At 42.3% G+C, this 15,887-nt stretch overlaps 1 protein-coding gene across 6 annotated transcripts in view; it reads right to left on the reverse strand.

Annotated features, from left to right (window-relative positions):
* Positions 1-12,357: 12,357 nt before the first annotated feature.
* CPLANE1 (ciliogenesis and planar polarity effector complex subunit 1) overlaps positions 12,358-15,887 on the reverse strand; it is a 144,119-nt gene continuing 140,589 nt past the window's right edge. For all 6 annotated transcript variants that reach the window (XM_081826013.1, XM_081826009.1, XM_081826010.1 and 3 more), the window contains 3 exons: positions 14,959-15,042; positions 13,728-13,903; positions 12,358-13,296 (listed from right to left, as the gene is read on the reverse strand). In XM_081826013.1, coding sequence (XP_081682139.1) covers positions 13,129-13,296; positions 13,728-13,903; positions 14,959-15,042 — 428 coding nt within the window. In that variant the 3' untranslated portion in view covers positions 12,358-13,128. The remainder of the gene's footprint in view (positions 13,297-13,727; positions 13,904-14,958; positions 15,043-15,887) is intronic.

The following is a 15,887-nucleotide window of genomic DNA, read 5'->3' on the forward strand; positions in this document are numbered from 1 at the left end:
TGGTTTTCTCCCTGCACACACCACTTCTGGTTGCACAAAGAGCTTATCTTGGTCACTAGTGCAGCACCCAGGTGGTCTGCATCTCCAAAATACTGATATAAACTAGAATTAAGGTTACTTTTGCAAATATAAAACCCATCAGATCATTCATTTGAAATGATCATGTAATTTCAAACACTTGATAGTAGATTTTGCTCTACAAAAATCCCACTTGTTTGAACCTTTTGCTGTTTGCCTTGCTCATTTTAAAACTCTTAAGTTTGTTTAACTCCTTGGCTAATTTTTGTCATAGGAAGCATATTATTCATTACACAGGTTGGTGTAATTGTTTTTATTTGAAGATTTTCCTAAATGCACTCCTCATCCTTTTGGTCCTAAGAAACAGTTGAATATAAATTTGGTATGATAGGTCACTGACCAACAAATTCCAGTTTGCATAGTTTATTGACCAAGTGGTCATAAAATCCCTGTGTGTTTGTGTGATAATTGAGTGAATACCGCTGACCCACGCTTTTGTGAGACTCCACTTGTGTATGGCATCGTCATTAACAATGTTGTAATATGCACACCATTTTTTTTCTTATCAGGATTTTTTTTAGTGATTTTAATTTTTTGTTAGAGAATCACCACATACCCATCACTCAGTTTCAGTCTTTCTGAATTCTGACCAAGCTTATTATCAGCTATACTTCATACACTCTCCTCCTTCGTATTTTTCTGAAACTTCCCAGATATGTCATTTCATCTATAAATACATCATCTTTAAATACTAATTCTCCTTGACATCAAATATCCAGTAAGTCTTCAAATTTTCAATCTTCTCAAAATATCTTTTTTAGTTTTAGGTCTTCATCTATATATTTCTTCATCTGACTTTTATTCTTTACAATTTTTTTAAGAAGAAACTGAGTCATTTGTCCTTGGGTTCTTAAAGAAATAGTTAATTCTAAATAGAGGAACAACAATTTTCTGGTTTGTAATCCTTTTTCTTATCTGAATTTATCATGGGTTTGAGAGACATTGTGTCTTCCAAACTCAAATGTATTGATTCTTAAGCCTGCATAACTCCAACAGGGATGCCATAACAGAGAATGAAGTGAGTAGGTCCAGTTTTAAGAAAGATGGTGATAAGCCTTTAATCCTTTGAATTTTAGTTGGCAAATGCCAAGCAGGCAATTAGAGATGAACTAAAGGAAACAGAAGCTTAAATAGATAACAGAAGATGCCCTATGATTCAAGTTCCCCGTGTTAGTCAGAAATACTGCGATCTACTGCTTGAAATAAGTGAACGATAGGTTGCGATTATTTTATTATATAGTTTATAGGCATTGCAGTTTTTGCTGAATGTAATTTTGGGTCTATGTATTTGTGGCTTTTTTCGGTCTTTAATCTCAGTCATTTAGAACCTTAGAAATTAAAAGTTACTTTTGCTACCTTGTCATCTAGTTCTACTGTCTTCACCCTTTTTTTCTGCAATAAATGGCAGTAAGTTTGTCTTCATAACTTGCCTAAAATTGTAATTTAGGCCTAACCTTGCTAGAGTTACAGCATAAAACAGAGAACAGGAAAAAGTAATTATAATGTGAGTTTGTCATAAAACCGGTTAAACCGATAATAGATACCCACATTCCATAATTTTAAAAAACAGAATCATACAATATGAGGGATCTGAGAGACCATTTAATCCAGATGTTCTTAACCACTTTGGAATTCATGAGCCTCTTTAAGTATCTAATGAAAGCCATAAAATCTCTACTTAGAAAGCTGAACAGAATTGTGCATACAGTTTCGAGGGATTCATGGTCACTCCCACCCCAGTGACATGTATGATCTGCCTTGGAAATCCATGAACTATATGTTAAGAGAAATTGAGGCTCAAACAGGTGAACTACATTGACAAGCTACCGTTGACCCTTGAACAATACAGGGTTTGAACTGTGCGGGTCCCTTAATATGCAGATACTTAACTGTATTGTCCTTAAGATTTTCTTAATATTTTTCTCTCTAGCTTCATTGTAAGAATACAGTATATAATACATATAACAAGAAATGTGCTAATTGACCATTAATGTTACCAGTAATAGGTTTCTCGTCAACTGTAGGCTATTAGTAGCTAAGTTTTTGAGTCAAAAGTTGCACACAACTGTGTGTGGGGGCCGGGGGCGGGGGGTCAGTGTCCCGAACGCTGCATTGTGCAAGGGGTCACCTGTGTATACCTAACTTAGTACCAAGAGCCAAGAGCAATCCTTGGGGTTCTTACGTCCCAGATGAGTTGTTCTTACAAGGAAGATTCCTCTGGAAACCCCTTATTCAGTCACCTGTAAGAACTGAATGTAGACAACTTAATGACTAAATGTGGATTTTTTATTTATACCTTTTCAAAAGATCCTCTTTATAGTCTCAGATTTTGAGATGCCTACCATCCTATTAGATAAATGGAGAAGGTAAAATGTGACATTCTCTATGTGTTCTGTTTTTATTTTAGTTATCTATACTACCTGGGCTGATATAGAAGACTAAAACTTGGATTGGCAAAAAGAGTATTAACTTTGAATTCAGAACACAGCCTGAAACCATGTGTTACTGAAATAAGTGTCATATGAAGTTTGGTAAATGAAATCACTTAGCATGTTATGTGGGAGCTTATTTAAAGAAATCCATAATTGGGGCATTTGGCTGGCTCAGAAGTTAGAGCATGTGACTTGATCTCAGGGTCATGAGTTTGAGCCTCATGTTGAACAAAGATTGCTTTTTTAAAAATCTGTAATTATTTTTTGTGCATATTTGGATCATCAAAATGTTTGATGTAGCAGGGACATAGGGGATGGAATTCTGAAAGTGTAGATTTTAATGTGTAGGCATTGGGAAGCACTTTAAGCAAGGGATTAGTGAAAGCTCACTCTGGCTGCTACATAGACAGATAGATTCGAGAGTGTCAAGAAGCAGATACTAATGCAGTTGTCTCAGAGATGGTGAGAGCCTGCTCGAGGATGATGATAGTAGTGGGGGGTAAGAAGATCAGAGAGACTGCAGATGTATTTAGGAAATAAAAATAGCAGGATTTGACAGTTGATTGAGGTCAAGGAAGACAGAGGCATCAAGGACAGCTATCAGGTGCCTCTACTTTTGATAACTAGGTTTAAACATGTTGGAAGTGAGTATCTCTGGGGTATTCAGGTGATTTCCAGAAGGTGGGAACATGACACCTTCAGTGGGGAACTTTGGGCTGAGGTTACATTTGGGACTCCTCAGCATGTAAGCTGTTGAATGAGCAGCATAGAGCCAAAGGAAGGACCTTGGAGACTACCAACATTTAAGGTGCAACAGGAGGACAATGAGTTTGTGGAGGAGACAGAAGAAATGATTAGAGGAGGATGGGAAGAATCCAGGAACCAGTGGTTAGAGAGTTTCAAGAAGGACGGAGAGAGGAACATGGGAAATGCAGCGGTAAGATCAAGACTGAAAAGTTCTTGATCCTGCCATTCAGAATGTAGAGTAACCTTGAGGGAGAGTAGTCTCAGAAAGAATGAGAGCAAAGCCAATTACTTTGAGAAATGAATGAATGGGAATCTTGTCAGGGAGAGTGGCCAGGCAGGAAAGAGACAACGGAGTACTGAAATGCTGAGTAGTGAAGCTGGGTAATCAAGGGCCTGACAAGCCACATTTCAAGAGTTTGGTTGGGCTTTAGCCAGGTATAATATGCCCGGGGTTGTGGTTCAGAAAGATCCCTCACTGGCCACGTTGTGGGGAACTGTGATGATGCCAAAATGCATGATTGTGTTATTTCCAGCAGGGCCAGCTGCACAACGGAGAAGGTGATTTGTCTCTGAGCCAGGATTGGGAACTGGGGGGAGGGAGGATAATTGAGCTAGATTAGAGAAAAGGGAAGGATCAAGGTTCAGAGGCCTCCATGAAGTGGAAAAGCAAGTGTAATGGGAGTAGCAGAAATGGAATAATGGCGTGATAAAGTCAGAGGAAGGAGCATGTGAAGTTTCTGATGTAGAATGGTTCTGGAAACAAGGTGTAAGAGCGCGACCATAGGAATGAATTAGTCAAGTGAAGAGGTGATGTTTGGCATTGGAGAGACCAAGAAGCCACAGCTACATTCTGCACTCCTTTCCTGTGCTTAAAACAGATCCTTCGTTCTTTCCTGTCATACTAACGATATGTCTTGGGGATCACTTCGTACTGACACTGGTTATTATTAGTTTCTGCAAATTTAATCATTTGACAAGTATTTACTGAGTGCTTACTATGAGCAATGAACTGTGCTGGACCAGTGGCAATACGTTTGTGTTGCAGTGGGAGAGATGGGAAATGAACCACAAAGTACACAATTATACAGTTATTAAGTAACAAAATCCATGAGAGTATGTGGCACTGAAGTAGTTTGGAGGGCTGGGGGAGATGAGAAAGGCTTCCTTCTCCAAGTGAAACTAATCAGTCCTCAGATAAAGCCTGACATGTAATAGCTGTAACAGATACCAACTATTGTTGGTTGAACCCTTAAGAAATGGGAAATAATTTTTAATTGCTCCCAGCAGTTCATTCCTTTAAGGACATGATGGCTGAGGGCTGAACTCTAGGGGAAGAAATAGATGGAGGAAAAGGATGCAAGGAGAATCCTAAAATTGATGGCACAACCTATGAAGCTTCAGGATCCCCGGGGATGGCAGAGAACAAGACAGAGCAGAACGAAGCTGATGATGTAGGTGGGTCAAATCATGCTTTTGTTGACCAAACCATGTTAAGGGCGTCCTAAGAGCAAATGGAAGCCATTAAAGAAATGAAGATGGGTGGGAGTAGAATTGGGATTTGCATTTGTGAAATCAGGGTTGAATTTTTAAAAGCTCACTGTCTGCAATGTATACAGTGATTGGAGGAGGCCCTAAGGTCCATGTGAAAGACCATGATAACAGGTGGGGGTGGCGGTGGCGGGAGGAAAAAAGTGGCCTCATTTGTCAAACTGGTTAAGATGATTACATTGGGCATCTGGCTTTGGTTGGATATTGTTTAAATTGTAATGAGGAGAGAACAGGTGTGAATTTCCTTAGGCAGATGCAGTGAGACAAGCCTCCCTGGGCAGGTACCACACAGAAGACAACATGACTTACGCTGGATTCATCTGGAGGACAGCCCATGAGGAATAACCATGATTTGAAGTGAGGAAAGGAATCAAAAGATGTGACATTATCCAAAAAGGAGAAAAGAAGCCTTGGTGGATTTCTGCATAGCTTGTAACTGTCAACTGAATCTTTAAAATCCCACCTTTTATACATAGTAATCCCAAGATAAAATTTTTTTTTTTTTTTTTAAAGATTTATTTGACAGAGAGCTACAGCGAGAGAGGGAACACAAGCAGGGGGAGTGGGAGAGGGAGAAGCAGGCTTCCCGGGGAACAGGGAGCCCGATGCGGGGCTCGATCCCAGGACCCTGGGACCATGACCTGAGCCGAAGGCAGACGCTTAACAACCGAGCCACCCAGGCGCCCCCCAAGATAAAAATTTTAAAGAGACAGGCTTTTAATGCAATAATACAGTTTCTATTATTTACTGGTTTAATTTTTCTAATGAAATTTAAAGAAATAATCCCTTGTTCATAAAGGCAACAATTTTGAACTCTTTTAGCTCTTTCTTTGCGTAGTTATATTTCTAAAGAATGTACTGTTACAATTTATTAATTCTGGACTATGTGTTATGAACTATTAACTTTTTTATGGAAGATGTGGACTTAGTTTTTAGGCTCTGCCCCCTGTCCTCCCAATATGGATATCACTATATTTAATGAGCATTTATGTAATAGAAAACTATGTAAATATTGTTCAGAGTGAGCCTTTAGTGTACCAGATGAATGTTTCCTTTCTTGTATACTCATTTCCCTTTAGTGAAATTGCTTTGCTTTTCACTCACAGAAGTTCCACATAGTAATCTGTGTCATTCTTTGAGTGCTCTGCATATCATTCGAGTCTCCCACACCCCAGCCCTGTTCCTCCATCAAGAAAGTCCTTCCTCTAGCTGTCCGAACCAGTATGCACTGGTTTTCCAGGACTGCTGTAAAGCTCTTGTACCAGACTCTTCCTACCCCTGTTTTGGTTGGATTCAGAACCTGTGTCTGGAATACGTGCCTTCTTCCTTTTTGCCACAAAATGTTCCATTTGCTTGAGCATAGCCTGCCATAGCTCCCTAAGAATGGACATGTAGGGACAAACGTGTTGAGTCATTAGTTGTCTGAAAAGGTCTTTACTCTCACCTTGTAATTGATTGATAGCTGGGTCTAGAATTCTGAATTGAAAATTTTCCCTTTGAAATCATTTTCATCATCTAGCCTGTGCTGTTGCTGTTAAGAGGGCTGATACCGGGCGCCTGGGTGGCTCAGTTGGTTAAGCGACTGCCTTCGGCTCAGGTCATGATCCTGGAGTCCCGGGATCGAGTCCCGCATCGGGCTCCCTGCTCGGCGGGGAGTCTGCTTCTCCCTCTGACCCTCCCCCCTCTCATGTGCTCTCTCTCATTCTCTCTCTCTCAAATAAATAAATAAAATCTTAAAAAAAAAAAAAAAAAGAGGGCTGATACCATGCTATTATTCCTTTGTATACAACCTGTGTTGTCCCTCTCTAGAAGTTTTAAGAATATTTTATGTATTTCCCATATTTTAAAATTTCACTATGATGTCCCTTAAGGGATCTATTTAAAATTCATTTTGCAGGGTACATACAGACTTTTAATCATTTATTTTTATTTTTTTTTTTTAAGATTTTATTTATTTGCGAGAGAGAGAATGAGAGACAGAGAGCATAAGAGGGAGGAGGGTCAGAGGGAGAAGCAGACCCCCCGCTGAGCAGGGAGCCCGATGCGGGACTTGATCCAGGGACTCGAGGATCATGACCTGAGCCGAAGGCAGTTGCTTAACCAACTGAGCCACCCAGGCGCCCCAGACTTTTAATCATTTAATCTGTGTCCTTAGCTGTGGAGAATTTTTATAATTTCTTCCCCTTTAGTTTCTTTTTTCTTTTTTTTTTTTAAGCAGGCTGGATGCCCAATGTGGGGCTTGAACCTATGACCCTGAGATCATGCTCTACGGACTGAGCCAGTCAGGCGCCCCACCCCCTTTTAGTTTCTTTTGTCTCTCTCTGTAGTTTCTGTTAGTCAGGTAATCTTCCTGGACTGATCTTCTCAGTTGTTGTTGTTTTTAAGATTTTATTTATTTATTTACTTATTTGAGAGAGAGAGAGAGCAGGGGGAGGGGCAGAGGGAGAAGGAGGGAGAAAATCTCAGACTCCCCACAGAGCCCGATGCGAGGCTCCATCTCACAACCCTGAGATCATGACCCAAGCGGACATCAAGAGTTGGGGGCCTCACCGACTGTGCCACCCAGCGCCTCTTCTCAGTTGTTTTTTGCCCACTTGGTGGGGGGGCGTCTTTGGGCTCTTTGAAAGTTTTTCAACTTTATCTTTTAACTCTTCCATGACCTTTTTTATTTCAGCGTATTTTAAATTTCAAAGAGTTTCTTCTTGTTCTCTGGTTGTTCCTCTCATACAGTAACTTGTTCTTATTTTATGAATGCAATATCTCCTTATATCTTAAATAGTAAATTTTTTTTTTTAAAGATTTTATTTATTTGACAGAGACATAGCGAGAGAGGGAGCACAAGCAGGGGGAGTGGGAGAGGGAGAAGCAGGCTTTCCGCGGAGCAGGGAGCCCGATGCGGGGCTCGATCCCAGGACCCCGGGATCATGACCTGAGCCGAAGGCAGACGCTTAACGACTGAGCCACCCAGGCGCCCCAATATTAAATTTTTCTTAAAAAGCAGATTTCTCACTTGGCATTTGGAGGCCTGAGCTCAAGTCACAGCCAATGGCCAGATTTAAGGAGGATGATAAATCACCTTTCTCACTCCTTTAAGTTCTGATTAGAATTATAAACCGGACTCTGAAAGATGGAGGTAAAATTAACAGCTTTTAGTCAGTAAAGCCAGCGTAGAGAACATACTGTAGCTGGACCTGCAACCAAGATGGCCTTGCTGCCATCTGCCCCGAATCTAGACCTTGAGATCCGTCTGCGGTGTGGTGTTCTGCAAGGTAAATACTTAATCTGCTCAGCCTACTGAAGGAGACATTGCTGCCCATCACTCAAAAGCACCAAGAACAGGGACAGAGAGAATGAAGTCACAAATACACCTGTTGGGTTTTTTTTTTTAAGTTTATTTTTTAGTGATCTCTATACCCAACATGGGTCTCAAACTCACGACCCCAAGATTAATAGTCTCGTGCTCTTCTGATTGGGGCAGCCAGGTGTCCCACAAATGTACTTTTTTTTTTAAAGGTTTTATTTTTTTAAGTAATCTCTACACCCAATGTGAGGCTTAAACTTAAACAACCCCGAGATCAAGAGTTGCATGCTCCACTGACTGAGCCAGCCAGGTGGCCCTTCACTTGGTTTTTAACTCATGTATGGCACTCATTTTAAACATGGGAATCGGGGATGCCTGGGTGGCTCGGATGGTTAAGCATCTGCCTTCTGCTCAGGTCATGATCCCAGGGTCCTGGGATCAAGCCCCACATCGGGCTCTGTGCTCAGCAGGGAGCCTGCTTCTCCCTCTGCCTGCCTGTCTGCCTACTTGTGATCTCTCTCTGTCAAATAAATAAAATCTTTAAAAAAATAAATAAACATGGGAATCAATGTTGAACTCTTGACATTCACCAATCAGGAATAAAAATCCTCTTTATTAGCAGAAACAACCTCATGGAAATGTAAGAATAGGGTTTCCTCTGTCACAGAGTTTTCCGATTTGTTCTAAAAAAAAATTTCTTTTAGGGGTACCTAGCTGACTCAGTCTATAGAGCCCTACATTGGGTGTAGAGATTACATAAAAATAAATAAGCCACATTTATTTCCTACATAATCCATTCTATTATTTGCCCATTTAACTTGTATTCTCCCTTTCATGATGAAGCCTTTCTCCATGTGTCTGGTGATACCTAAGTGTCCAGGTTTTAGAGCAAAGTACTAAAAAGTTTATTGAAGTTCTGAGTGTATAGGTGGATTTCATCTGGTGGAACTTTTTCTGTAAAAGGCCAGAAAATAAGTATTTTAGTCTTTACAATCATATAGTCTATGTAGCAACTATTCAATTCTGTCACTGACGCACAAACAGTGTGGATAATGTGTGCATGAACGGGCAGGTTGTTTCAGTAAAACTCTATTTCAGGGCACCTGGGTGGCTCAGTCGGTTAAGTGTCAAACTCGAACTCAGCTCAGGTCTTGATCTCAGGGTCGTGAGTTCAGCCCCGCATTGGGATCCCCTCTGGGCGTGGAGCCTGCTTAAGAAACAAACACGTTTATTTCCAGGAGGAGAGAGTAGACCAGGTTTGCTGACCTCTGCTCTAAGGTGATCAGCTAGAAAGCTGGACTGCTGCCCAGGATAATTGTTTTTTAACCCTACAGAGAAATTTTCCCTTCAGCTAGGCAACTTCTGTCACAGATCTTGGCCGCCATTCCACACATCTAGAAAAAGGCTGGGCCATTCATTCCCAAATTACAAACCAACTTTACCTAACAAGGATTTTTTTCTAATAAGGATTTTTCCTCTCACTTATTACTCAGATTCAATATTTGCATGGAAACAAAAACATTAGTTTCCACCAGTGCCCCCTTAATGGCATAGGACCATATAGTCCAGATGCTGAAAACGAATGGTCAGGGTATATGCAATGCTTGAAAGTGGAGTTCTGGAGGGCTTACCCAGTATGACTTCGGAGCAATTATCAAAATACATTTTCCTTTTTCTCATATTTCCTCAGCAAGGTCCAAGGTTTGATTTCTTTTTTAAGATTTTATTTATTTATTAGAGAGAGAGAGAGCACAGAGGGAGAGGGAGAAGCAGACTTCCCCGCGGAGCAGGGAGCCCGATGTAGGGCTGGTTCCCAGGACTCTGGGATCATGACCTGAGCCAAAGGCAGATAGATGCCTAACCAACTGAGCCACCCAGGCACCCTGTCAGTGTTTTTTGTTTTTTTTAAAGATTTTATTTATTTATTTGACAGAGAGAGAGAGCACAAGTAGGCAGAGAGGCAGGCAGAGGGAGAGGGAGAAGCAGACTCTCCACTGAGCAGGGAGCCCGACGTGGGGCTCGATCCCAGGACCCCGGGATCATGACCCGAGCCAAAGGCAGCCGCTTAACCGACTGAGCCACCCAGGCGCCCCGTCAGTGTTTATTTTTTTTTTGGTGTAACCCAAGTCAGTGTTTTAAATCCAGGTCCACGTATATAGCTTCTTGGCAGCAGCTTTGAGCTTCCTTTGCTGGTGGATTCCAAGCTCAGCCAGAATACTTTGGTTTAGTGATGCATCATGCTAAATGCTGTATTACCTCTTCTAATAAAAATGTAAGCAAAGTAAGATTCAGTTTTGAGAAATTGGGGAACACTTTTGATAACTATAGGTATTTACCAAGCATGCTGTTTAAAATCTATATATGGAAACTGCTTCCCTTTAGTCCATGTATGGAGGGGATGAAGTCTAGACCCTTCCTTAGAAGGAGCTAAAACACTCATTTGGATGATTCCTCTGTGTTCAGATACACTAAGCAAAATCATCATATTGCAGTTTTTTGAAGACTGAGGACGTACTCAAGCTAGGGGTTGAGACTACCTAGGATTATCTGTCCTCTGCTGATACTGTCTGCCCTTGTTCCTTCCTCATTTTCAGGTTGACTATACCGATGTTCCCCAAGAGACGACTTCTACTTCCAGCTATGACAGAGTAACCGCCGACTAGTTTGCCTGTCTCAGCCATAGAGCTGTCAGACATTGGACAACGTGCAGCACAAAAGAGTGATCGTGGAGAAAAGGGAAACTCATGGGTAAGTCTCGTGAATGCCTCGCTGTCTACTTAAGGGTATTATTCTGATGACTCCAACATAATGAGCTAGAGTCCAAGCACGCCACTGTGGCCCTACGAAGCTGAAGCGGTAGAGAGCAGGGTTCAGGGTTGTCACAGTGGCTGGAATCTGCAGGGAGGGCAACAGAGAGAAGGAAGCTGCACAGAGAGGATCCCCAGAAGCCTTTGTGCGGACAGGGTTGAGCTGCTCGTATCAGTACGAGTACCTGAGGCGTACCAGAAGTACTCACTACAAGATCGAGAGCCGACAGACATACCAGAGGTGGAGCTCTGCTGGGGGATGAGGGAGGCCCGGCCCACCTTGTTAGCACCTCAGTGATACTCCAGGCCTCCAGTCTAGACACCATAAAGGCCCATCTTAGAAGTAAAGATCTTGCCCTAGAATAAGGGCTACAAAAAAATACCCTTCAATAATGAGGGTAAAATCTAGAATTCTGTCAATGAAACCTGAAAGAATTGCCAGAAGATCTGTACTATAAGAAATGCTAATGATCTTCAGGCTGAAGGGAAACTAGATAGAAATTTGATCTACAGGAAGAGATGAAAAGCACTGGAAATGATAATTGCCTTAAAAGACAACTGAATGTTTAAATCAGAACAGGAGCCGGCAGGTAAAAGGGATTATACTATTGTAAAACTCCTTTATTTCTGAAGTGGTGTGAACTGTCGAGTTGGTAAGTTAAGGGCGCACATTGTTAGTCCTAAAGCAGTTCTCAAACTCTTTTTATTCATAAAAATTATGGAGGGTCCTAAAGAGCTTTTGTGTATGTGGGTATATCTGTGAATATTTATCATGCTACAAATTAAAACTGAGAAAAGTGTTTAAATATTTTTAATTACGGTGACCCATTCGTTTATTTTTAGGGAGAGAGAATGTGCACAAGCGCTCACACACACGTGCATGCACACAGAGGGCAGAGGGAGAATCTTTTTAAAGATTTTATTTATTTGACAGAGACACAGTGAGAGAGGGAAGACAAGCAGGGGGAGGGGGAGAGGGAGAAGCAGGCTTCCTGCTGAGCATGGAGCCCGATGCGGGGCTCGATCCCAGGACCCCGGGATCATGACCTGAGGAAGGCAGATGCTTAATGACGGAGCCACCCAGGCACCCCTGCAGAGGGAGAATCTTAAGCAGACTCCATGCCCAGCTGTGGAGCCCAGCATGGGCCTCGATCTCACGACCCTAAGATCATGACCTGAGTCAAAATCAAGAGTCGGACACTTAACCAACTGAGCCACCCAGGCACCTCCCATTCAATGTTTGTAACACATATTTACAAAAGTAACTATTTTCCAAAACAAAACTTAGAAGAGTGGCACTGTTCTATTTACAAATCTCTTGAATGTCTGGCGGAATTCTCATACGTGCTTCTGCAATCAGCCTGTTGCAGGATGTTGTTCTGGCTGAAGGACGTAAAAACAATCTGGCCCCACACAGGTATGTAGTTGGAAAAGGAGGCATATGTATTCTTTGATACTACACCAAAAATTGACAAATGAGTGAAGGTTTTTAGTTTCTTCTCATTAAAATTATCATCTCCAAAATGATGACATTATTTGGGGGCAACACCAGAAACTACCCAGGTTTCTGCACCATGGTCTTTACAAAGTTAACATGAGCCTTCTGGAGTCAGGAGTCCTATTTCCCATTCAAAGTGTTCTTCCCTGGTTCTTTCTCCAAGGCTTCGCAGGCTGCAGGGCACAGGACAGGTGGAAGGTGGTTGGTTTCTTTTCACTCAGGGGCCAGGCCGGCCCAGGTGAATTTTAGGCTGTGTTCTAAAATGGAGTTCATTATCGAATCTCAGCGTGAGACTATGACTTTCTTCTCAATTTTTCCATCATCAGGTTTATCCATATAAGGTTGTTTCTCAAAACTCAGGGGGTAGTAAAGAAGGAGACGAAACAGAAGATTTTTATTTGAAAGTATCTTAAATATTATGTAAACTTGACAGGTACTCTTCATTTTTTCATCATTTAAAAAATTGTGTCTAAAGATAGATCAAATGCAAAAGCATGTCATAGATCTATAGTTAAACAACCCTTTACCCATGAAGGCAAAATTATTGAGAAGTGTTTATTTTCCCTCTTGAAATGGCTAATCTGGGTAATAATATGGCTGCAGGTGTATATTCACATTGCTTCCTTCACTGCTTTTCTCTTTCAAACACACCAGTCTTTCAGAACTACTGTCACTGAAGCGCCGGCCTTTGTCTGGCAACAGAATGATACTCGGGTCTTACAGGTCCAAGGCCCAGTGGACAGACAGACTCTTATCCTCCACGCTGGCCACCATGTCTTCAACGACATTCCAGTCAAGCTTGCTGAGGATGCTGCTGGTGCTCTCAGACATGCCGTCCGTGCCATGGAAAGGAAGCTCTAGCTCTTCTTCAGCTGCTGACAAGTCCTATCAAAGTAAGAAAGGCAGTAAGTTATGGTCTGAGCCTGAGAAAAAGTGGAACATGAACTAAGCTTTCCAAAGATTCTAGAGTTGCTCATCCACCAACTGGTGAAGCAAACCAGGGCGGTGGTTGCCCAGCACATCTGGAGGGACAATGGCCTGAACATCATCTGACACAACCAGATCTGAAGAATGGACACAATGGATTTTTATACTCATAATACAATTATCTTTGTTATTCTTCAGTTGAAAGGAAAATACAAATTCAAGGAAAATTCTACAAGATAAATGCTAGAGTACTAAGCCAAAAGTGTAGACGCTTTGAATTACTACTTCAATCTTGCAGGATCTCCACATCCCACAGAAAACAATAAGCAACAACAACCGGATGACATAGAGAAGTCACTAGGCAGACTGAAATCTGGAATAACACTTACTTGTAGAAGGGAACTATGACTCTCATGAAGAATTGTTCGGATGTGTGACGGTACCATCCAGGGACTCACCATGGTCTCCTCTCTCTCGTACTCTATACACACCTGCTTTGATCGAGGTGAAAGCTCAGCACTAATGTGATTTTTTGTACACTGCAGACGACATGGAGCACCAGAACCTTTCAAGGGAAAAGGACAAAGCTACGGGGGACTGATTCATTTATAAGCTTGTTTGTTTATTCTGACTTTTATCATCAAATCCAAGACAGTCACATTCTACATAATATTTAAAGTTTTTTTTTTTTTAAGATTTATTTTTAAGAAATCTCTGTACTCAACAGGGGGCTCGAACTCACAACCCGGAGATCAGGAGTCGCACACTCCACCAATTGAGCCAGCCAGGGGCCCCTTACCGAATAATCGAATCACAAGGTTTAGATATGGTTTTAACAATTTCTGCCCTGTCAGTGTGATAGAAGGAAACTGAATTCTGGCCATCTCTTCATTTTAAAAAGAACAGTAACCTGTAGGACAAGAGAGTCCAGGGCGGAGAGGCCGCAGACGTAACAGAACTGTGGAGAAGTTCCAGCTGCAAAGTTCGGTGAACAAACACTGTGGCGAAAAAGAAAACAGCCAGCTCGGGGCGCCTGGGTGGCTCAGTCGTTAAGCGTCTGCCTTCAGCTCAAGTCATGATCCCAGGCTCCTGGGATCGAGTCCCGCATCGGGCTCCTTGCTCAGTGGGGGGTCTGCTTCTCCCTCTCCCTCTACCTGCTGTTCCCCCTGCTTGTGCTCTCTGTCAAATAAATAAAATCTATAAAAAAGAAAGAAAAAGAAAAAGAAAACAGCCAGTAAAACAGAACAGCTTGAGACTGAAGGATGACAAAGAGAGAAACCACCAAGTGGTTAAGCAGTAAGATAACCACGAGGGCAGGCCTTCTCCAGAGCAGACGGAAACTCGTGGGGCCGGGGAGCTGAGGCGGCTGCCCCAGGTGTTCAGACTGTGAAAGGGCAGAACAGCTGTAACCACCAACTAATCCCAGCCCCACTTCCGCCACAGTTAATTTGGTAACCAGACTTCGATACTCATCAAATGAACATAATTACTGCAATCTAAAAAGAATGACAAAATCATCACCAAAATTAAGAAACTAAGGTGGACGGTCCTGCACTTTAGGATGAACCTTTGCCTGTGGGGAAGGCACACACCTTGGGAAGCTGTCTGGCTTTCTCTCACCTTGCTTCCTGCAGGGATGGCCTTGTAATTTTCTTCTCTTCAGATCGGAGTGCATTTCTCCAGGCTTTGTTCGGGATAGCCAATCTTAAAATACAGTATGAAAACAATGCTGTGAAACTGAGCACTTGCAAAGCTTTTCAAGTCTGGGCGTTCGTGCCCCAGTGCGGACAGTGGACGCGTTCTAAGGTAAAAGGTCAGTGATACATCAGGAAGAAACCCCACTGTAGAAACTAGGCCGGCAAGTGCAGCAGCTTCCCTCGAAGCAGGACAGTGGCCACCGCCCCCGTTTCTTTATGAAGCATACTGCCAAACAGTGTCTATGGAGTCCTGCCTGAGGAATCTGAAACTGAACAGCAAAACTGAATCCATTCCTTGTTCCACCCCCAGAAGAAAACCCTGTTCCTCCGCTTGCCGCTCCTGTGTCTGATCCTGGGCCATACTCTAGACCCACAGCCAAGCTAAAAACTTGGAGTCATATTTAATTTCATGCCATTACAGGCAGGGCTACCCCTGGACAATGAAAGAAGTACTTCTGTTCGCCTTTCTATGGGCAAGGCCTCACGCTGGATCATAATTCACTTCGCAAAACCCTGGATCTCTGGAGCTTTCATAAATATAATATCAGTGTACACAGAATTTCAGCTATTTTCAGGGGCAACACTGTATTTTGGGGTATTTTATCTGTTAAACGAACATTGCTAGATATTTGTTTAGAAAATAATAAAATAGCGGGCGCCTGGGTGGCTCAGTTGGTTAAGCGACTGCCTTCGGCTCAGGTCATGATCCTGGAGTCCCAGGATCGAGTCCCACATCGGGCTCCCTGCTCGGCGGGGGGTCTGCTTCTCCCTCTGACCCTCCCTCCTCTCATGTACTCGCTCTCTCTCATTCTCTCTCTCTCAAATAAATAAATAAAATCTTTAAAAAAAAAA

Source organism: Leptonychotes weddellii, chromosome 7 (genome assembly GCF_054177405.1).
Source record: "Leptonychotes weddellii isolate Sample4059 chromosome 7, ASM5417740v2, whole genome shotgun sequence".
NCBI lineage: Eukaryota > Metazoa > Chordata > Mammalia > Carnivora > Phocidae > Leptonychotes > Leptonychotes weddellii.